The sequence below is a fragment of the Pelodiscus sinensis genome, unplaced genomic scaffold (assembly GCF_049634645.1).
Source record: "Pelodiscus sinensis isolate JC-2024 unplaced genomic scaffold, ASM4963464v1 ctg46, whole genome shotgun sequence".
NCBI classification, from domain to species: domain Eukaryota; kingdom Metazoa; phylum Chordata; order Testudines; family Trionychidae; genus Pelodiscus; species Pelodiscus sinensis.
The window spans coordinates 933,656-955,669 of record NW_027466036.1 but is presented as its reverse complement, the minus strand read 5'-3'; the positions used below and the strand labels follow the sequence as shown (position 1 = coordinate 955,669).

The window sequence follows — 22,014 nt, the reverse complement described above, 5'->3', positions numbered from 1 at the left end:
GGCAGGAGGTGAAGGGGGGCACGAACGGGGGCGGGGCAGTGATGCACACAGCCAGGCCCCGCCCCCTGGCCGTGTACGCCACCTCCCCCCTTCCTCTCCTGTCTTGGCGCTTGGCTGACTTCTGTGCTGCTCAGCCGGGCCGCCGTGGGGGAATAAGTGCAAGTGGCTGTTTGGGCCCAGCGCTCCCCATGCAGCACTCCCCATGCAGCACTCCTGGGGAACAGCCAGGGAGGCAACTCGCCACCCAGAGGCAACAGTCAGCATTTCAGAGTTACACAGTCACAGACATGGGGCTACTATAGATATGACTAGCCAATTAGCCCGGCATAAGACGGGATTTTCAGGTCTCTCCTTCATGTCGGTCTTCTCTTCTGAGCCTCCGGTCTCTCGCTCTGTCTCTCTCTCTCTCTCTCTCCTCATCCTACTGCCTCCCCCACCCCCAGCTCTCCTCCGCCTTCTGCCTCTCTCTGTCTCTCTCTTTCTCTTCTCCCCCCCCCCGCCTCTCACTCTCTCTCCGCTCTCCTCTGTCTCTGTAGGGGATGCATGAGTGTGGCGGACAGCACCCTGGGATCTGCATGCGCCTGGGTGAGTCCGGCTCCCCGCAAACCAATTCCCTCTCCCACCAGCCAGTTCCTCCTCCTGATTTCCCATGGCCAGCCTCACTGCCCCTGACTCCCACCCCCCAGCCCCCACCAGCTTTGCTTCCCACCAGCCACCCAAGCTCCATTCTCCCCTGGCGAGCTACTGCTGCCTCTGCCCCTCCCCCCAATATCTGCTTCCCCCCCAGCCAGCCCGCTCCTCTCCCAGCCAGTCCCTCCCCCCTCCCGCCCCCGATCAAGCGTGTCTGGGGTTTTTTACACCCTACCCCAGTGACGTACACAGCCAGGGGGTGGGGCCGTGTACATCACCGCCCCGCCCTCCTTCCCCTCCTGCTGTGGCGCTCGGCTGCCTTCTGTACCGCTCATCTGGGCCGCCGCGCTTGCACTGCTTGCTCCCCCACTGCAGCCCAGCTGAGCGGCACAGAACTCAGCCGAGCACCATGGTGGGAGGCAAGAACACCCCCCAGAGGCGAGTCTGTAACACTACAGCTACTCTAACCAGTCTGGAACACCCCCCAGAGGTGAGTCTGTAACGCTACAGCTACTATAACCAGTCTGGAACACCCCCCAGAGGTGAGTCTGTAACGCTACAGCTACTATAACCAGTCTGGAGCACCCCCCAGAGGCGAGTCTGTAACGCTACAGCTACTATAACCAGTCTGGAACACCCCCCAGAGGCGAGTCTGTAACGCTACAGCTACTATAACCAGTCTGGAACACCCCCCAGAGGCGAGTCTGTAACGCTACAGCTACTATAACCAGTCTGGAACACCCCCCAGAGGCGAGTCTGTAACGCTACAGCTACTATAACCAGTCTGGAGCACCCCCCAGAGGTGAGTCTGTAACGCTACAGCTACTATAACCAGTCTGGAACACCCCCCAGAGGCGAGTCTGTAACGCTACAGCTACTATAACCAGTCTGGAGCACCCCCCAGAGGCGAGTCTGTAACGCTACAGCTACTATAACCAGTCTGGAGCACCCCCCAGAGGTGAGTCTGTAATGCTACAGCTACTATAACCAGTCTGGAACACCCCCCAGAGGCAAGTCTGTAATGCTACAGCTACTATAACCAGTCTGGAACACCCCCCAGAGGTGAGTCTGTAATGCTACAGCTACTATAACCAGTCCGGAACACCCCCCAGAGGTGAGTCTGTAATGCTACAGCTACTATAACCAGTCTGGAACACCCCCCAGAGGCGAGTCTGTAATGCTACAGCTAATATAACCAGTCTGGAACACCCCCCAGAGGCGAGTCTGTAACGCTACAGCTACTATAACCAGTCTGGAACACCCCCCAGAGGTGAGTCTGTAATGCTACAGCTACTATAACCAGTCTGGAACACCCCCCAGAGGTGAGTTTGTAACGCTACAGCTACTATAACCAGTCTGGAACACCCCCCAGAGGCGAGTCTGTAACGCTACAGCTACTCTAACCAGTCCGGAACACCCCCCAGAGGCGAGTCTGTAATGCTACAGCTAATATAACCAGTCTGGAACACCCCCCAGAGGCAAGTCTGTAACGCTACAGCTACTATAACCAGTCTGGAACACCCCCCAGAGGTGAGTCTGTAACGCTACAGCTACTATAACCAGTCTGGAACACCCCCCAGAGGCAAGTCTGTAACGCTACAGCTACTATAACCAGTCTGGAACACCCCCCAGAGGCGAGTCTGTAACGCTACAGCTACTATAACCAGTCTGGAACACCCCCCAGAGGCGAGTCTGTAATGCTACAGCTACTATAACCAGTCTGGAACACCCCCCAGAGGCGAGTTTGTAACGCTACAGCTACTATAACCAGTCTGGAACACCCCCCAGAGGTGAGTCTGTAACGCTACAGCTACTACAACCAGTCTGGAACACCCCCCAGAGGCGAGTTTGTAACGCTACAGCTACTATAACCAGTCTGGAACACCCCCCAGAGGTGAGTCTGTAACGCTACAGCTACTACAACCAGTCTGGAACACCCCCCAGAGGCGAGTTTGTAACGCTACAGCTACTATAACCAGTCTGGAACACCCCCCAGAGGCGAGTTTGTAACGCTACAGCGTTATAGACTCTCAGACACTGGGCTACTATATATATGATAATGCTGAAATAACATGCAGCCAGAGGACTGCTTACAACTCCGACTCCTGTGACCGTCATTTCACGAGGAATAAGAGTAGGTCTACACTGTACAGCTATTTTGGGACACTGGAGGTATCCTGAAATAGCTACCACACATCATAACAAGCTGCCCATTATTTCAAAATATTTTTCAGACAACAGGCGTGCTATTTCGGCATCCCAGTCACACTCATTCCATGAGGGTTAAGAGATGTCTCAAAATAGCGTGTTATTTTGAAATCTGGTGCTGTGTCGATGCACCAAATTTCGAAACAGCCTATTTTGAAATTCAATCAAAATCAGATATGGAATTTGCATAGTGCAGTCTAGACAGGTATCTTTCGGAAAATAAATCCTTTTCCGGAAGATCCCTTATTCCTGATTTTAAGTAGGAATAAGGGATCTTCCGGAAAAGGGTTTATTTTCCGAAAATACCTGTCTAGACTGGCGCTTTTCTCCGGCAAAGCCCCGAGCTGGAAAAAAGCGGCAGCCATGTTCATGCAAATGCCGGGGGGGGGGGGGGGGGGGAATTTAAATCCCCAGGGCATTTGCTATTCCGACTGGTCTCATTAGCATCCCTTTTCTGGAAAAGGGTGCCAATGTAGACACAGCCATAGAGAGACAAGCCCTGCCCCCCAAAAGTTACAAACAGTACAGAGAAAGGAGGCATGAACTCCATTTTACATTTGGGAAACTAAGGCTCAGTGTAATTCTGTGACTTGCTCCCAGGTACAGAGGGTATGTCTACACTACCACCCTAGTTCGAACTAGGGTGGTTAATGTAGGCAACCGAAGTTGCAAATGAAGCCCGGGATTTGAATTTCCCGGGCTTCATTTGCATAAAGCCGGGCGCCGCTATTTTTAAATGCCGGCTAGTTCGGACTCCGTGCCCGCGGCTACATGCGGCACGGACTAGGTAGTTCGGATTAGGCTTCCTATATAGCATCTACATAGCAATTCCGTTATCAAAATACATTTGACATAACAGACAGCTTATTCTGATGTCTGTAAACTTCATTCCATAAAGAATAACGTTGATTCCAAAATAGCTATTTCGGAATAGCGGTAGTGTGGATGCTCCACTGCTGCTAATTCAAAATAACTCCTCCCCAGGGCCATACAAAGTAATTATTCCCCAGTGCCTCCTGGGGGGGTCTAAATCGAGACAGTGCATCCACATTAGAGAAGCCTGCCTTGGACTAATTGTGAGGCTTCCCTGTAGTGTAGACACGCTATTTTGAAATAAGATATTTTGGAATATCTCCTCCGGAATAGCTTATTCCAAAATAAGAATGCAGTGAAGATGTAGCCTCAAGGACAAAACTCTCTTTCACAGAGTCTCTCACTAGGTCTCCCTTGGTGCACCTCCCTCTCTCTCTCACTGCTGTGTGTCTTTGATAGAAAACAAATCAAGTCTGTGCAGCGCCCGGCACCACAGGGTCCTGATCCCAGCTGGTGTGTGCGGCCACCACTGTTATGAGAACGGACTTTGCTCGTGCCCTGCACTCTGACAGGGATGGATTTCCAAGGGGTGTGAATCAGGATAAATTCTCTCACATCAGTGCAGCACTTCAGGTAACTCCCAGCAGCTGGATCTGGTCCCAGGGTTGGCAGTCGGGCTGCAGCTGACTGACACGGCCTGCGATTGGGCGAGGAGCCTTTAAGTGCAGAAAACCAGTCTCTGTGCCACTGACCTGCTGCTTGTGAGCTCTGTGGGGTGGGTTGGCACCAGCTGTGGATCTGCCTCCAGTACTAGTGGTGACATAGCTCTGATCCCGCTGCGGCAGCTGCTGACCCTGTGCTCTGAACCCCTCTGTTCCAGCTCCCCCGCCTGCTCCCCTCAGGTACCGACACTGCCTAGTGGCGCTGGGCACCGGGTGCGTCTCTCTGGCCTTGGCTGTGATCGTGCAGAGCCGTGTGGGTAAGTGCCTGGGAACAGACCCATGCCCCGGTCTCTGGGCCTAGAGATGCTCTGTCCCACGCCTGCTGCCTTGAGTGCTGCCTCGGAGACACAGCATCTGGCTTGATTTCTTTTAAATCACAATTTCTCCCCCTGTTCTCCTTGCAAATTCTTTTCTTTTTGAAACTGATTGGCCAGGAAGCAGAAATGGGGAAAAAAAGAAGTGGGATGGGAAGGGAAGAAACAAACAAACCCACAAGGGAAATCGTACTCCGGGAAACTGGACTGTCTCCCCCAAAGTAAAACAAAGAGGGATCCTGCCCCGCCCCAAAAGGCATTTAAAACCAGGAAGAAAAAGTGAAAATGAAAAGCACAAAGAACCCCCCACGCCCCCCGGGATGGACGTCAGAGCCAGGCTGGACAAGGGCTGTCCAGGACCATCCACCTGCTCTGGGCAGAGGCTGGAGCACCCAAGAGCAGTCCCTAGCCTGTGTCCCCAGCCCAGGGCAGGCCAGTCAGGGCAGTTGGAGGGACTGGGCCCCAGGGAGGATGAGAAGGAGCAGGGGGCGTGGCCTCATGGTGAAGGGGCGGGGCTAAGGCCCAGCTAACAAACACCCGTGGGTGCCACAGGGAGACGAGGACACAAACTCTGCATTTCAGGACTGTGCACCCTGGCTCCTCCCCTGCCTCATGGGGATTGTGGGCGAGGGACCCAGACCACAAGTGACAGGGCCCGACACTTCCCTTTCAGACAGGCTGTGCCCCTCACCCTGGCATCAGGGCAGTGGAAGGGGAGTTGCCTGAGGCTGGCTGGGAGCCCTGTCCTGGCTGAGCAGAGCCCTTTAGCAGGAGAGAGCCCCTGATGCTGGATGCTCTGACACCCCCACCCCAACCTGAACACCCACAGGGCTGCAGCCTCCAGCTTCCTGTGCAAACTCCCAGCCCAGCCTGACCCCCAGTCGCTATGGCGATGGTCACCAACCCGTCAATCGTGACCAACTGGTCAAATTGCGAGGGTGCGAACAGTCGTTCATGAGCTGTTTGGGAGGCCCCCCTCTGATTTCCCCCACCCCAAGGAGTCCCACTGCCCACCTCCAGTGACAATGGAGATAGTGGCGGCATCCCGTGAGGTGGATGGGAGTCCAGCCACGCGCCACTTCTGGGGGTTCTGGAAGTGCAGTGGCTGCTCCTCTCCCCCAGGTCTGTGGTGTGCTGAGAACTGGAGTGGCATGGTGTGGTGTGGGGGGGGGGGGTCTCCAGAGGAGGCGTGTACCAGGGCTTTCCCTCCTCGGGGGAGAGGGGGGAGTCATGCACAGAGGAGGCACACGCTGGGGCTTTCCCTTGGCTCCCAGGAATTGCATCCCCAGGCTGGGCAGGGGCAGCCCCAGGGACTCGCATGCACCTTTCCCACCCCTTCCCCTTCCCAGCCGGAAGCTGCAGCACAAGCTCCCTGCTCTGCGGTGGGAAGGGGCCACAGAAAATTGGCTCGTGTGCTGCTGGTGTCCCGCAAGCTGCAGGTTTCCAACCCCCAAAACCCTGCTGAGTGCTGGCCGCTCCGGGGGAATATGGGACAAAGTCAGAACACTGGGAACAGCTTTTAAATATGGGACTGTCCCCTTCCAGGAACATGGCGCTGCCTCCCCCCCCCCCCCCCACACACACACACATGAACACCTTGCTTAGGGGGTTGTCAAGGGTGTCAGCTCCCCTGACTGGGGTTCAAAACCTTGAATCCTTCACAGCCGGATACTTGACTGTATGTTTTCATCACAAGGGGGGGACTTTTTTACACTTTGCTCCCAATATCCCATAAGGGCCTGTGTCCTAGGCTATGTCTAGACTGCAGGCTTCTTTCGAAAGAGGCTCTTTCGAAAGCATCTTTCGAAAGAGCCACTTTCGAAAGATCGCGTCTAGACTGCAGGCGGATCTTTCGAAAGAGCAATCTGCTTTTTCGAAAGAGAGCACCCAGCGAGTCTGGATGCTCTCTTTCGAGGAAGCCCTATTTACATTGAAGAACGCCTTCTTTCGAAAGAGGAACTTTCGAAAGAAGGCGTTCTTCCTCGTGAAACGAGGTTTACCGCCATCGAAAGAAAAGCCGCGTTCTTTCGAAATAATTTCGAAAGAACGCGGCTTGAGTCTGGATGCAGGGGAAGTTTTTTCAGGAAAAAACCCCTGAGTCTGGACACAGCCCTAGTCTCCTGGGAAACAACCCTTGTGTTTTGGGAGAAGTTGTTTATGAACGTCACAGTGAATAGAAATTCATTCATTCATTCATTAAAATGCAGCTTCCATTTTTTCAAGGGAGAGAATATTTGCAACACGCACACACTATCCCGTGAGAACGGAGAAACTCACATAAACCCACCTTCACCAAGGCCACAGAGAAATCTAACAATAAACAATCCTAAGTCTCAACTACGTCTCCCAGCCAGGGAAAAACAACAGACACCTACCAGGTACTGCTGGCTTCTCTGCTCACTGGTCTCCTTTAACCCCAGCAGCTTCGCTCTCCTTTCCCTCAGAGTCGCCACATGGGCCTGGAGTTTTTTCCTGTACAACAGAAATGAGTTAGTGGGTTTATTTTGGAGCGGTGACTGTGTTTGTAGGGGGCGTTTTCCCACCCAAGCTGCAAGACAATTCTCGGTCTCCCTAGACAGACTCGGTGGGGGAGGTGATATCTTCCACCTGTTGGTGAGAGAGCCGAGCTTTGGGGCTTTCACAGGGCTCAGCTCTGGGGAACAGACTCTTTCCTGCGCCTGAACATGTGGTGGCCACGAGACTCCCTCCCTGTCTCCATGCCACTCTGGGCCCCTTTGCACACATAGGCCCTTGCCTAGCTATGGGAGCTTCAACCACCGTGTTTTCAAAGCAGAGTTAGTAGAGCGAGCCCCAAACTGTTCCCTACCATGCCTACCACCAAATCAAGTCCAGCAGCTCCCTTAAGACCTCTGTGCTGTATCTGCTGCATGGAGCCTGCTTAAAGGACGCCTTTTGCCTTGTAACTAACACACGCCTGTTGTGTCGGACAAATGTTCTTTTATGCTCAGAGATTAGCTTCTGCATTCTGCAATGTGTCTTCTCTAGCGTCTGCCCTTCCCTTGTTTTCTTGGAGAGGATGCAACAGTGAGCTTGAGGCCCACTCCCCTGGCTCAACCAACTGTTCAGCTAGAACAGATCTGAAGGCGAAAACATAACGGAATGACATTCCATGAGCAAATGCAACCCGCCCGCATGGGCAGGGTGCGGTTAAATGGGCAGAGGAGAACGATGCTGCAGAAGATGCGTGGAGCATGAGGAGAGGATAACGTGCATGGAATGTGAAACCAAGACCCAGGAGCAGATCTTGAGGCAGCAAACAGAGCGGCTGACATGCCTGTACAGGCATGGGAGGGGCCGGATTTCTCAGCAACAGTATGGTTATTGCTTGTGGTGCATGGCAGATCGGAGACAGGGCTGTGTAAAATATACAGGTCAGCACATTTAATATGCTCCTACCCTGACATAAAATTTTAGGGAGCTCACGGGAGGCTGCTACAACAATGGGAATGCTGCTTATACTGAGGTCTAACCCAGTCAATAGACGGCAAAACCTTCCCTTTAAACGTCCAAAAGCTCTTTCTACCACCATTCTGCATTTGCTCGGCCTATAGCTGAGCTGCTTCCTACTGATGTCCAGGCTGCCTGCGTACTGCTTCAGGGGCCACAGCAAGAAGGGGAGGCTGGGCTTCTAAGAATCACAATTGGCATTTCAATGCCTCCGATGCAAGATTTCCAGGTGGGAAGAAAATTCCACCTTGTACCTTTCTGACTAAACCAAAGTTCCTATAGATGCGCATGTCATGCTCCTTTCCTGACCATCCCATATTGATGCCAGTGAAACGGCCTTTGTGATCCACCAAAGCCCATGGCACCAGCAAGAACTACCACTTCCCAGTTATGAGCTCTTTGGGATAGTGGCCAGGTATCAAGATAGGAATGTATGTTTCATCTGCCACCCCACCACCATTAGGGAACTGCATTGCAGCAAAGCCATCCACTATGGCCTGCATGTTTCCCAGAGTTACTGTCCTTCGTTGCTACTTGGATCACTGGCTGCTTGGATCACAGCAGCCTCCCACCGTCTTATTCCTCCGCTCTGAATTAATTTCCAGCTGACCGGTAGCTGCCTGGCCTTGCTAACTTCCACATGGCTATTACCACTCGCTTCTCAACTATCAAAGCCAGTCTCATTCTGGCACTGCTGCACCTCAGGGAAGGAAACCTCCATGAAAGTCGCCTTATGCATGCACAAGTTTTGCAGCCACTGGTCGTTGTCCCATAGCTGCAGTCCTGCCAGTCTCTGCTTGTCGCCTGGGTCCAGAACTGGCATTTCTCTCTGTCAGAAGAATCGATTGCCGCTAGCATCTCCACTCAGGTGTTTCACTCACCTCTGTGTTCATGGCCTCCGCACGTTCTTCTTGCTCTAGCGGCTCCTGGCTAGGCCCTGGACATAAGTTGTGAATTGTTTGCAGTGATGACCATCGCTCTTTACTGCTGAACGGGATCCATGTTTGCCTTGTGATGGTGTCTACCCAGATAACCTGGGGGAAAGAGTGTGAAAAGGTTGTTTGCCGTAAGAACATAAGAATGGCTGTACTGGGTCAGACCAAAGGTCCATCTAGCCCAGTATCCTGTCTGCCGATAGTGACCAGCACCAGGTGCCCCAAAGAGGCTGGACCGAAGGCAATGATCAAGCAATTTGTCTCTTGCCATCCCTCTCTAGGGATGGCCGTCGACGGAGGCATGTAGATTAGACAGATCGGCATAGGGAAATGAAGCTGCGATTAAAATAATCGCGGCTTCATTTAAATTTAAATGGCTGCCCCGCTCTGCTGATCAGCTGTTTGTTGGCAGATCGGGGCAGTCTGGATGTGCCGCGGTCGACAAGGAAGCCTTTGTCGATCGGCGCAGGTATGCCTCGTGAAACCAGGTTTACCTGCGCTGATCGACAAAGGCTTCCTTGTCGACCGCGGCGCGTCCAGACTGCCCCGATCTGCCGACAAACTGCTGATCAGCTGTTTGTCGGCTCAGCGCGGCAGCCATTTAAATTTAAACGAAGCCGCGATTATTTTAATCGAGGCTTCATTTCCCTTTTTCGAATAAACTAATCTACATGCCTCCGTCGACAGAGGCATGAAGTTTAAACGTACCCTAATAGATTAGTAATACAGGATTTCCCTTTACAGAACCCATGTTGACTTTTGTTCAACAAATTATGTTCTTCTACATGCCTCACAAATTTATTCTTTACTATTGTTTCGACTAATTTGCCCGGTACTGAAGTTAGACTTACCGGTCTCTTGCTATGTTTTTTAATTTGGGGTATACATTTAAGTTGGGCCTCTATTATAGTGTCTTTAAAAAGTTTCCATGCAGCTTGCAGGGATTTGGCTCTAGTCATTGTGCCTTTTAATTTCTGTTTAACTAACCTCCTCATTTTTGTGTAATTCCCCTTTTTGAAATTAAGTGCCAGGGTGTTGGACTGCTGGGGTGTTCTTCCCACCACAGGCATGGTAAATGTTATTAAATTATGGTCATTATTCCCAGTCGGTCCTGTAACAGTTATCTCCTGGACCTGATCCTGCACTCTACTCAGATCTAAATCGAGTATTGCCTCTCCCCTGGTGGGTTCCTGCACCAGCTGCTCCAAGAAGCAGTCATTTAAGCCATTGAGAAATTTTCTCTCTGCTTCTCTTCCTAAGGTAACATGTATCCAGTCAACATGGGGATAATTAAAATCCCCCATTATTATAGAGTTCTCTATTTTGGTAGCCTCGCTAATCTCCCTCAGCATTTCAATGTCAATATCGCTGTCCTGGTCAGGTGGTCGGTAATATATCCCAACTGCTAATTTCTTATTATTGGAGCATGGAATTACTATCCATAGCGATTCTATGGAACATGTTGATTCATTTAATATTTGTATTTCATTTGATTCTACATTATCTTTCACATACAGTGCCACTCCGCCACCCACCCGGCCTGCTCTATCCTTTCGATATATTTTATATCTCGGTATGATTGTGTCCCACAGATTTTCCTCATTCCACCAGGTTTCAGTGATGCCTATTATGTCAATCTCCTCCTTTAATACGAGGTACTCTAGTTCACCCATCTTATTAGTCAGACTCCTAGCATTTGTGTAGAAGCACTTTAAAAATTTGCCACTGCTTATTTGTCTGCCCTTCCCTGATGCATTGGATTCCTTTGTATGCGGTTGTTTGTCTGCTCTGGCCTATGGTTTGTCGTCTCCCCTCCTCTCTTTCTGACTATAGCTTAAAGAATCTCTATCGATGGATTCTCCTCTAAGAGAAGTCTCCCTCCGATTTACGTGCATCTCCGCACCAATTGGCTTTCCCCCATCTCTTAGTTTAAAAAGTGCTCTACGGCCTTTTTAAGGTTTAGTGACAGCAGTCTGGTTCCACCCTGGTTTAGGTGGAGCCCATCCTTCCTGTATAGGCTCCCCCTCTCCCAAAAGTGTCCCCAGTTCCTAATAAATCCAAACCCCTCTTTCCTACACCATCGTCTCATCCACGCATTGAGACTCTGAAGCTCTGCCTGCCTACCTGGCCCTGCGCATGGAACTGGAAGCATTTCCGAGAATCCCACCATAGAGGTCCTGGATTTCAGTCTCTTTCCTAGCAGCCTAAATTTGGCATCCAGGACATCTCTCCTACCCTTTCCTATGTCATTGGTACCTACATGTACCACAACCACCGGCTCCTCCCCAGCACTACACATAAGTCTATGTAGATGCCTCGAGAGATCTGCAACCTTCGCACGAGGCAGGCAAGTGACCATACGGGTCTCCCGGTCATCACAAACCCAACTATCTATGGGTATGTCTACACTACAAAGTTAGTTCGAACTAACGTTAGTTCGAACTAACTTTCATAGGCGCTACACTAGCGCTCCGTTAGTTCGAATTTAATTCGAACTAGTGGAGCGCTTAGTTCGAACTAGGTAATCCTCATTCCACGAGGATTAAGCCTAGTTCGAACTTACTAGTTCGAATTAAGGGCTGTGTAGACCCTTAATTCGAACTAGTGGGAGGCTAGCCCTCCCCAGGTTTCCCTGGTGGCCACTCTGGCCAACACCAGGGAAACTCTATTGCCCCCATCCCGGCCCCGGACCCCTTAAAGGGGCATGGGCTGGCTACGGTGCCCGTGCCAGGTGCAAGCCTGCCAGCACCCAGCCAGCAGACCCTGTGTGACGTAGTGGGGGTACCTGGCTGGTTTCTATGCTGCTGGCTCTGGGGTAACCCCCACTGGCTGCCGTGGGTACCACGACCCAGCAAAACAGGATGAGTCACTATGCAAACCAGTGGCCAGACACCCCCCATGGAGAGGAACAAAGGGAGGTGGATGCTGCCCTGGCTGGGGGGCAGGGCTGGAAGAGGGTGAGTTAGTTCCTGGCTGGAAGGCAGGGAATAAGGAGCTGGGGAGGGGGCTGGGACTCCCCTATCTCAAGGGGGGGCACTGAGGCCTCTTAGCCCCAGTTCCTGTAACCAGATTACATCTGTGCTGTGCTGTGCTGTGCTGGAGGAGCAATAAACCACCCTCAATTCCACTGGCTGGTGCAGTCTGTTTGTGCCATTTCGGGGTGCAGGAGACGGGGAACCCCCAACGCGCGGTCACACCCTGCACCTGGCACGGATCGAGCCACCCACCCGATGCCCCCCAGCCTTCCCCCTCTTCCCGGGACCAGGCTGGCGGCTCCCGGGAGCTTGCCCGGGACCGCAAGAGGCGGGCACCCGCCTGGGCTAGTGCAGACATCGTGGACCTCGTCCACGATCTCCGCACTAGGCACAGGAAAGTGGCCGGCTTCGGCAGGAGAGCTGCCAGCCTGGCCACCCAGGAGCAGGTGTGCATGAAAATCAAGGTGGTCCACTGAGACCCCCGACCCTGAGCCCTGAGCTCTGAGCTTACAATGGCCGTACTGGGTCAGACCAAAGGTCCATCTAGCCCAGTAGCCTGTCTGCCGACAGTGGCCAACACTAGGTACCCCGGAGGGGATGGACCGAAGAAAATGACCAAGCCATTTGTCTCGTGCCATCCCTCTCCAGCCTTCCACAAACTTTGGGCAGGGACACCACTCTTACCCCCTGGCTAATACCACTCCATGGACCCAACCTCCATCACTATATCTCACTTCTCTTTAAACTCTGTTCTAGTTCTAGCCTTCACAGCCTCCTGCAGCAGGGAGTTCCACAGGTTGACTCTTTGCTTTGTGAAGAACAGCTTTCTGTTACTAGTTTGAAGCCTGCTACCCATTCCTTTCCTTTGGTGTCCTCTAGTCCTTCTATTATGGGAACTAATGCAGAACTTTTCTTTATGCACCCTCTCTACACCACTCATGCTTTTATAGACCTCTATCATATCCCCCCTCAGTCTCCTCTTTTCTAAGCTGAGAAGTCCCAGTCTCTTTAGCCTCTCTTCATATGGGACCTGTTCCAAACCCCTCATCATTTTAGTTGCCCTCCCCTCTCCCACCCTCTCTCTTCCCCTCTCCCACCTCCTTTTCCCAGTCTCCCCCAGTTTTGTTCAATAAAGAGAGATTCTATTTTTGAACACACGTTTTCTTTATTTTGTACATCAGGAAGGGGGGCTAGGGAAGGGTAAGTGGAAGGAGGTGAGGGAGGAATGGGGTACGAGCCCCCGATGGGGAGGACTGGGCTGGCTCTGCGGGCTTCTGGGGGTGGAAGCTCTCCTGCAGCCCCCCAATTGCCCCCCTCCCCACATGGCAGCCTGCAGCAAGTGCAGCCGGTCTGATGGCCGAGTGCTGTGATGTGCCCAATGTGGGCACTCAGGGCACTCCAAGCCAGGACTGCTTCGCAAGCGGGGCACCCCTGAGAACTGTCTGTCCGGGGTGGGGGTCGGGTCACTTTAAGCACAGCCCTTGGCTAGCCTGTGACAGCAGCTCCATGCTCTACGTCCTCATCTGATGCCCTGCCGGCACTGCTTCCAGCCAGCCTTAACCGCGGTTCAGGGTCCACTTAATGTGGACATGCTAGTTCGAATTAGCAAAACGCGAATTCGAACTAGTTTTTTAGTCTGGATGCATTAGTTCGAATTAGCTTAGTTCGAATTAGCGCTGTAGTGTAGACGTACCCCCATTGGCTGCCCAGGGCCCTGGCTTTGCGAGAGTCTCGGAACGTCTTCCCAGGTGTCTCTGGGCTGGACTCTGCTACGGAAGCTGATGTCCTTTGTGAATACCCACCCCACGGCCCAGCCCCGGCTCCAAAGAGCTGCTCCCGTGTGTTGTACGTACCGTGGCAGGATGAAGAGTCCTTCTGTGTCGGTGCCGCTCCCTAATCAAAACGCACCCCACACGAGGGTCGCAAGCTTCTGCAGCCATTTAAAATGTTCATTCAGGACGATCGCTGTGGTCCTGTCTGATCTTAAAGGCACTTCCTGGAAAGCTGAAAGAAAGAGGAAATGGCTTGGAAAACTCACAGAGCTGCTGTCACAGGTGGCTGGGAAATCTTTGCTTCCGAATGGCCTTTGCCACGGGAACACGACAGCAACCGTAACTCTGGCATTTAGGTGCAGAGCAACAAAGGGGTTTTGGCTCCTAACTTCTACCGAATCCTTTGTGCAATTGTGCCACCTTCAGTGCTCCAGAGGTGGCAGGGAAAGGTGTTTCCTGGGGGCCCGCACGGGATGGCCTAGGAGCCAAGAACCCAACTCTGGGTGAAGGTCCTTGGCCTACAGCCTCTCTAGTGGAGGGGAGCAGGTGGTGGAACTTTTTGTGACAGAGGGTAAGAATCCTTCTCCTCCTCCTACTGACTAGTCATCTTCAGTTCTGGGCGGCCTCCCTTGAGAGCCTTTGTGTTCTTATCCCCATTTTACAGGTGGGGAAGGTGAGGCACAGAGTTGCTCCTGGTGGCTCAAATCTCCTGACTCCCATTCTTACATTGACCAGCAAGACCATTCTTCCCCCTTAAGCACTGTCCCCAGACAGAGACAGACACTGGGGCAGCTGTGTTCAGGCCTCATACTGCCCACAGATGCCCGAACGCCCAGAGCTGTTTCCTTACCTTCACACAGGCGGAAGATGCCATCTGCACTCACTGTCTCCGCCAACAGGTAGACGAAATGGTGGATGGTCTCTCCTAAACAGACAAGGAATACCCCGGAGCTCAGGACTTTTCAACATCATCCCTGAAAATTGCTAAAGATTCAGCCATTCCCACAAGACAGCCCTTGGGAAATTCAATACCCGGCCCTTCGATGTGGCACGAAGCACATGGGAGAAAGCATCCGACCCCAGAAGTCACTGAAAGGCCGATTGCAAAGGAGACTGAAATTACATCTTGCTGGTTTCCTGGAGATGTGGCCAAAAAGTTGTGGGCAGGAGAAGTTGGAAGGGACCAAATGGCAAAGTGGCTCCCTCCAGCTTGCAGTAAATGTGAATTCTGGCACACGCAGATCCCCACTGTCGGATTCTGGTGCTTGTCAGGCAGGGTGCGTTGATTTAAATCAAGTTTCCCACTGGTATTACTTTTCAAATTTCTTCAAACACTAGTGCAAATCTCCTCAGTGACACATCGTAATTTATAGCTGGGAGTAGCATTTTACACCAGCTAAGAGAGCACCCTGTGTGTCATTCTGGTAGATAACCTGACTTCTGTTAATTTAGGAAATAGCACATGATCACCAGTGTTAAGCTGCAGACCTTGAAGCAGCATGTTAGGGATGGGAAGGACTAAATCATACACAAAACCACAATAGGGCTGATATTTTATTCAACTAACTCTTCCATGTTATATCCATGTTTCACATTTGCAGTTGCAGGAGGCTCCTGAGTTGCTGGCTGATGCTTGTCCTGAAACCCCTTTCGGTTCATGTTCATTTTTTATTAATTCAAACAGACGTGTCCCCAGAATGCTAAATGTGCGGCGTCCTTACGACTTCTGCAGGGAGCTCTCCTCTTCCCCCCTCCCACTGGCATTGTGATGCAGCTCTTAAGCCAAGTGACCCAAAAAGCTAAGTTGTGCTTGGGAGACACTTAATTTGGCTGTAAGCCCACTGAAAGACGTATAGCAGGGGGGACCTTTGGGAAAGCTGAGTTCTGCCTGGCCCAGGCTCACCACCACACAAGCAGAGAACAAAACATATCGGATCCGGGCTATGTCTGTCTGTGCCCATGTGTCTCAGCGGGATGACAGACAATGAAAGCCCAGAACTGACAAGGAGGAAGAGATGCTGGTTAGGCTGGAGAGACTAGAGCCATTAATGCGATTGGATGAGACTGTCGGGATGGGCAGCGCATGTTTGTGATAACATCGTAACCTATTGAACTGATTGTTCAATGAAACTAGTGAAAATTCCCCCTGGTCCCAGAGAACGGAGTGGGAAGTGGAAAAAGAGCTTTGAAGGAAGCACGGGAAAAGCTCACGTGGGTTTGCTCTGCTTACCGATGAACAGGGCTGCAGAATGTCGGATGGATGGCTGGGAGCTTTCCAGATACTTTAAAGCCTGGAACAGGAGCCTGGGGATGTTCCTCTCGTTATTCTCCATCTAGGAACAGAGCAGGGAGAAATGCTCAGTGCAGACAACGTGATCTGCCCACAGCGGGCAGGCCAGGGCTGCTGAAGCTCAGAGGGAGGGCAGGGCAAGAGCCAGTAGGAGCCCAGACGATGGAGCTGCCCCTCTCGGAAGGGCCGGATGCAGAGGGTGCCCAGCAGTCCCAGTGTCCTAACCCCACAGGGCCTGCAGGGCAGCAGGGGAGTGGAGGGCAGGAGCAGGGTGCACAGCCGCTGTGCCCACCCCACAAGCAAAAGGGGCAGGACCCCACGGGAGCCCTTCTAGGAGGGGCTGCCTCTGATGTCCCTGCGTGACGAGCGGGGTGGAGAACCCCCTGGGTGCCCGGGGGTGGGGCTAGAAAGGTCTCCCTGAGCTCCCCACTCACTGCTCTGCGGGCCCAAAGAACACACCTACCAGGCACTTCCCGACGCACGGCAAGAGCTGCGAGGAGCCGTCCCAGGCCAGGCTGCAGAAGAGACTCTTCCGATTGGCCCAGCCGAGGAACACGGCGCAGCGGAAGAGGGTCACTTTGCAGCTCTGCAGCACAAGGGGAGAGCGAGGGGCCTCGCTGAGAGAGGGAGCGTCTGGGGCACGTCCCCTCCTCCCTGCTCCTTGGGCTCCTGCTCTCGCTGCCAGGGGAGGTTCCTGCCCCTTGTTCCCAAAGGGAGGCTGCTCAGGGGAGGGGCTGAGAACTGGCTGGCGAGAGCCGGACGGGATCTCCACAGCTCAGCCCTTCTGCGCAGAGACGGCAACGGCAGCGCCAGGCCGCTCTGGGACCCCAAGGGGTCTGAGCCCAGGGGCCCTCCCCTGTGGCCCCTGCACGTCCCCAGTGGCCCTGGCTGGGCAGGGGCTCTGGAGACGGGTGGGGCCCAGGGGACTCTGGCGCTTTGCTCTCTGGAAATACCGAGCGCGGCACTTACCAGGATCACGCTCTGCTCCTCGTCTGCCAGGTGGAGCAGCAGCGGGAGCAGGCAGCTGGTGAGTTCCTGCTGCACGGCCGCTTTGTCTGGGTCCTTCACCCCGCTCAGCATGGTGCCCAGCAGGGAAATGGCGGCTGAGCGGACACTGCCCCTCTCCTGGCAAGGACACGCGGGGGCGGGGAAGCCGGTGAGAGCCGGGCCGTGTCCCTGGCCACAGAGGCTGCTCTGGGCTCCCCTCCCGGGGCCCTGGGGCCTGGCGCTCACGCCTGCCCCCTTGGGGAGCAGCAGCAGGCGGGGGAGGATCTGGGGACAGGAGGTTCGGGGGGGAGGCTGCAGCAGGGCTGGGAGCTTGGTGCTCAGGTTGGCCCAGAAGGTCTCTGCCAGGGAGGGGGCTGCGTCGGAGACGCCCCACCCTTGGCAGGGGCCCCCTTGGGTGCTGCGTGGCCGGCCTGAGGGGGGAAGGGGCTGGGCAGGGACATAGCAGGGCGGCAGGGAGAGGAGGGAGGGGGAATGTGCTTCTCCGGGGTTCCCAGCCTTACGTGGTCAATGAGCGGGCGCAGGCTGGCTGCCATGTCCTGGGAGATGGAGCCAAGCCCCTCCCCGGCGAGCAGGTAGATGGCGTCTGCCGCCTCCGTCATGGCCTCCAGGACAGTCCTTGCGTCCGTGGCGCAGAACATGGCGATGGTCCCGGGCAGCTGGGCCCGTATCAACTGCCCCTGTGGGAATGCAGAAGGCAGCTCCCCACTGTCCTGGGACGCAGCCTGGGGCAGGGGCTGGACCCTCCCTCCCCATCGGCCAGATCCCAGGGACGGCCCAGCCCCCAGCAGGGGAGAAAGTCCTTCTCCTGCCGCTCCGCCAGGTGCTTTGCACCCCTGGCCCTTGAGCAGAGCCTGCCCTGTCGCCTGCCGAGAGCCGCTCCAGGCCCCGCCCACCGAGCTCTGACCCCGCCCCCCGACTCCTCTGCCGTTGCCAAGTCTGGGCTTTGTTGCCCGACTCCCAACCCCCCACTGCCCTGAGCGACGACCTGAGTCTCCTTCCCCTCCCCACTGCCTCCACTGACCATGCTCTGCCAACGCGTGGGAGCAGGGACACCCCCTCGCGCCTGGTTTGCTCAGTATCGCACCCCAGGAACTGGGCGCTGGGAGCACCACAGGCTTCCTCAGTCCCCTGGTGTCAGATCGGGGCTCCCTGGGGCACTGCTGAGAGGCAAGTCAAAGGCAAACTCCTCAGAGACAGGGCGACTTCCAGCCCACGACTGGGGCCCTCCCTCTGAGGCACCAAACCAGCCACACAGAGCACTGCTGTTCCCCACACTGGCTAGCCAGCAGTCACCCCAGCAAGCCCTGAGACGTGCCCTCACCTTCCCCGGCCAGAAGAGAACACTGGCCAGGCCTCGCAGACAGAGCCTCCGTATCGCAGGGTTGTTGTCTCGGCTCCATTCCATCAGGTGTTCCTGGAGGTCTGATTTGGTGACAGTGCTGAGGATGGAAGGACTCTGGAGAAACTGGAAAGAGAAAATCAGCGTCAGGCTAAGGAGCAGAAATCTGCCTTTGCTCTGTGCCTGCTCCATCATCTTTGCCAACTGGCCACTTTCTGCTGCACAAAATCTCTGGAGTGAAGGAGCCAGTGGCTGGTGTTTGAAATGGTCCATTCCTAGAAGGGCAACTAATCTACAAGCGCCTAATGAACTCCAGGGACAGAGGACTCTCTGGGGACCGCTAAGCGTCCTGGGCAGAGCGCTGTGGCAGAGGAAAAAGAAACCCCCGGGGAAGGCGAGGAGAGAGGACCGGGCTTGGGGTGCTGGAGAAACATCTCCTCTTGTCACATGGTCCCAGGGAGGTGCATGCAGCCAGGAGCAATCTCACCCTGCCCCCCTCCACTCTGCCCAGTCCCGCTAGTATCTGCGTGGGCAGAAGAGCTGGCTGGCTGTGAGATTGCTGAACCGCTGGCCATGGGCCCCAGCCCCTATTGGCCCAGGAGGGGTCTGAGCTGCTCTGCACAAGCCCACGTGTGCCAGGCCGCTCCGGACTCTCACCTCGGTGCAGAAAGTCAGGGCGATTTCTCTCAGCGCCTCCTCCTCCTCCCGACTCTGCACGATGGCGATGGCCTCTCTGAGAACCACAGGGACCTGTGGGTTCCGGTGCTCGACCATGGTTCTGGAAGAGCAAAGGGAAAGTCCCCAGGATTACCAAAGGGAGAGACAGTCCCTCCCCCATTGCGGGGCTGAGAGGGCCAGCTGGGGCAGAGGAGGATCTCCCGCCCAACTCCCATTGCCCAGACAGGCCGCAGGAAGAGGAAACTTGAGACTCCTACCTTGCGATCAAGCCCACCCCTCGGGAGAAGTGATGGCGGGAGGCGATCATTTCCCAGCCCTGCTGTAACTGGATACTGGCAAATTCCTTCCAGTATCTGGGCATGGAAAAGAGGGTCTTCACGGCCTCCAGGGACGTGCTAAACTCAAAAAGAAAAAAAAATCCTGGTGTCAGAAATCTACTGCAGCCCAACCCGCTCAAGGCCTGGGGCACAAGGCATGGTCAGCAGTAGCCGGTTTCCCCCGGGATGGACCCAGCACCCTGTCGGGGCTCACTGAGGTTTTGGCAGGTGGCGACACTGCAGCTTCTGCAGATGCTCGGTGCCCTCGCTCCCAATGGTCCAACACCCGACTCTTCGCTGGGGCCGGCACCAGGTCACTGGGCACATGGGCCAGATCCTTAGTTGGTGCGAGGGAGCAAAACTCTGCCCGTTTGCAGCAGCTGAGGTGCCTTCGGGCTCCCCGGCTCCCCCCAGGGGAGTCCACACGGAATCAGCTTCATGGTCCCTCTTGCTCCTGCCTGCCTGTGACACGGCCCCCCTGCCGGGCCGGGCCCCAGTGCTGCCGGCCTTGCTCTCTCTGCATGTGCTCTGGCGACCCTGCCCTGGGCTGGGGCCTTGTGGGGCCGAGGCCCTAACACTTCGGCAGGTGGCGCATGGGGAGGTACCGACGTGGTCCCTGCCTGTGCTGGGAAGGAGCCGGCCTGTGGGCGGGGTCAGAGGAGCAAGCGTGACTCACAAGCACACGGGTGCCCAGCACCGCTCCCCCCAGACAGACCTGCCCAGAACTGCGCCTGGGCTCCGCAGGGGCCGTGTGTGACCTGCGGGTGCAGCAGATCAAATCTGTTCCTCCCCTTCCTTTCTGCCGTTACCTCAAGGGGCTGAGGTGGCTGGATCCCTCAGGGCTGGATTTCTGGCTGGCCGTCCAGGTCCCTGGCAGGCGCAGGTCCAGCACATGCTGCACCTGCCTGACGCAGAGGAGGAGCAAGTGGGGAAACATTTGCAAGATGGCTTCTCGGTATCCCCACAGGAAAAAGATCTCATAGAGCGTGTCCATAGCCTGGAGTCAGAACGAGACAGAAAAGTCACTGAGCTGTCCCCACCTCCCATCCGCTCCCATGGCATTTTGCTGTCATGCTGGTGCCGTTTCTCACATCCTTGTGGCTTCTGAGGAAGGAGGGTTAGTTCCTCGGGGGGAGGGGAGATGTGATGGCCCCTGACCCGTCTTCCATTGCTAGAATGGGCGCAGAAGGGAACCTCTTGGAAAGATCAGAAGAGTCCAGCTGACATTATTCCCCATTATCTCTCTCCATGGCCTAGCCCTCGCCCTTCCCCTTCCCAGGCCTGACCGGAGGGGGCGACACCATCATGAGGAGACCCAAACTTCTAGGCGCATGTACAGGGCATCCCACGATTCCTCTGCTGCCTGAGTAACTCCAGTGCCACAAGCAGCAGGGAGCCGGGGCGATGCCGGGAGGTCGATGCAGTTTCAGTCCAGACCCCACGTTGCTCCCGGCGACTGACTTTCCAGCAGCTCATGGTTTGCAGGTCCTCGTTTTCATTCCCCCATCGTGCAGGGCTGCTTGTGTGTTCTGGGCCTGTAGTAAAAACTAAGTGTGCTTCTTCCCCTCCATTGCTTAAGCTCGATACAGAGGATGAGACAACCTGACTGCAGAGGAGTCATCCATAACTATCAATGAGTACCCCTACTCATGAGAAGATGGGATAATTGGCAGATTGACGAGCCTTAGAGCGGAGCAAGCCCCCCGAAAGGACGATTGACAACAGGATGAACCTTCGAGAGATGTTCTGGGAACACTCACATCAAAAGATAACATTCCGGTCACAAGCGGACAGAGCGAGATCCATGGATTTTAACAAGAAGGAGGAATATATAAAGCAGGGCGCTTTGCTATGGAACTTTGCGTTCGTCTGCCACACTATCTGGAGAGGAGTATCGGATCGATCGACCGACAAGGCCCTGCTCCCCCCTGTGCTCAATCTACCTGGCCACTAGATGGACACAGACTCTGGACTGGTAACTATATCATCTGGCAGAGCTGTGTATGCATGATGTTTTGTGTGTAGGTGTGTGTTTGAAAAGCATAAGCAACTGTTGTATTCTCAATCAATGCGGCGTACTGCCTTTGCCCCATAAAAGATCTCGTGTGCTTCGTTTAAGCATAACAGCGTAGCCCACTAGCAGGAGGGTAGACTAATGGCTTGTGCTGCTCTTCTAGAAGGGTGCCACCAGATCTAAGTTCCTTGCTGATCTCAAACCAGGACCCCTGGGGCCAGCACTGAGATTGACCATCTCCCTGGCTTGTGTCTGCCCCTTGCTGCCAGGCCTTGGAGGGTTGGGTCACTCCTTTGCTCTTGGAGAACATCCCCCCAAGATCCCAAACTACTTCACCAGGGTCAATGGGAACTTCTGCCGGGTCGGGTTCAAATCCTCCTGCCCCAGTTAGAGGGACCCTGACCGTGCTGCTTCTTTGACTCTCTCAGATGCCCCGGCTTGGGGTCTGGCTTCCCTGGCTCCTCTGAGGCCACGTAGTCCTCAAGCAGGGAGACAGTTTCAGCGAGGGCACCGGGCGGTGTCGCTGCCCAT

At 54.8% G+C, this 22,014-nt stretch overlaps 2 protein-coding genes across 4 annotated transcripts in view; both read right to left on the bottom strand.

Moving 5' to 3' along the window:
• The window catches only part of LOC142826092 (general transcription factor II-I repeat domain-containing protein 2A-like), a 293,839-nt gene that overhangs the window by 54,199 nt on the left and 217,626 nt on the right, over window positions 1-22,014 (bottom strand). The gene's annotated exons all lie outside the window — the stretch shown is intronic.
• On the bottom strand, window positions 9,137-17,889 carry LOC142826093 (maestro heat-like repeat family member 5). Its single transcript, XM_075918526.1, has 6 exons — window positions 17,636-17,889; window positions 17,097-17,252; window positions 16,591-16,713; window positions 16,068-16,170; window positions 14,688-14,762; window positions 9,137-9,189 (listed from the first exon to the last, which is right to left on the bottom strand). The coding sequence occupies exons 1-6, from the start codon at window positions 17,771-17,773 to the stop codon at window positions 9,137-9,139; spliced, it is 648 nt and encodes a 215-aa protein (XP_075774641.1). The 5' UTR covers window positions 17,774-17,889.

What these genes read in the sequence shown, in the direction of transcription:
- LOC142826093 (XM_075918526.1), bottom strand. Translation starts at nt 17,773, where the DNA reads ATGTTCTGCGCCACGGACGCAAGGACTGTCCTGGAGGCCATGACGGAG. An exon ending in TGCGCCCGCTCATTGACCAC is followed by an intron (nt 17,253 to 17,635) that starts GTAAGGCTGGGA and finishes TGTCCTTGCCAG; the next exon opens with GAGAGGGGCAGTGTCCGCTC. An exon ending in TTCTGCAGCCCTGTTCATCG is followed by an intron (nt 14,763 to 16,067) that starts GTAAGCAGAGCA and finishes TTGTCTGTTTAG; the next exon opens with GAGAGACCATCCACCATTTC.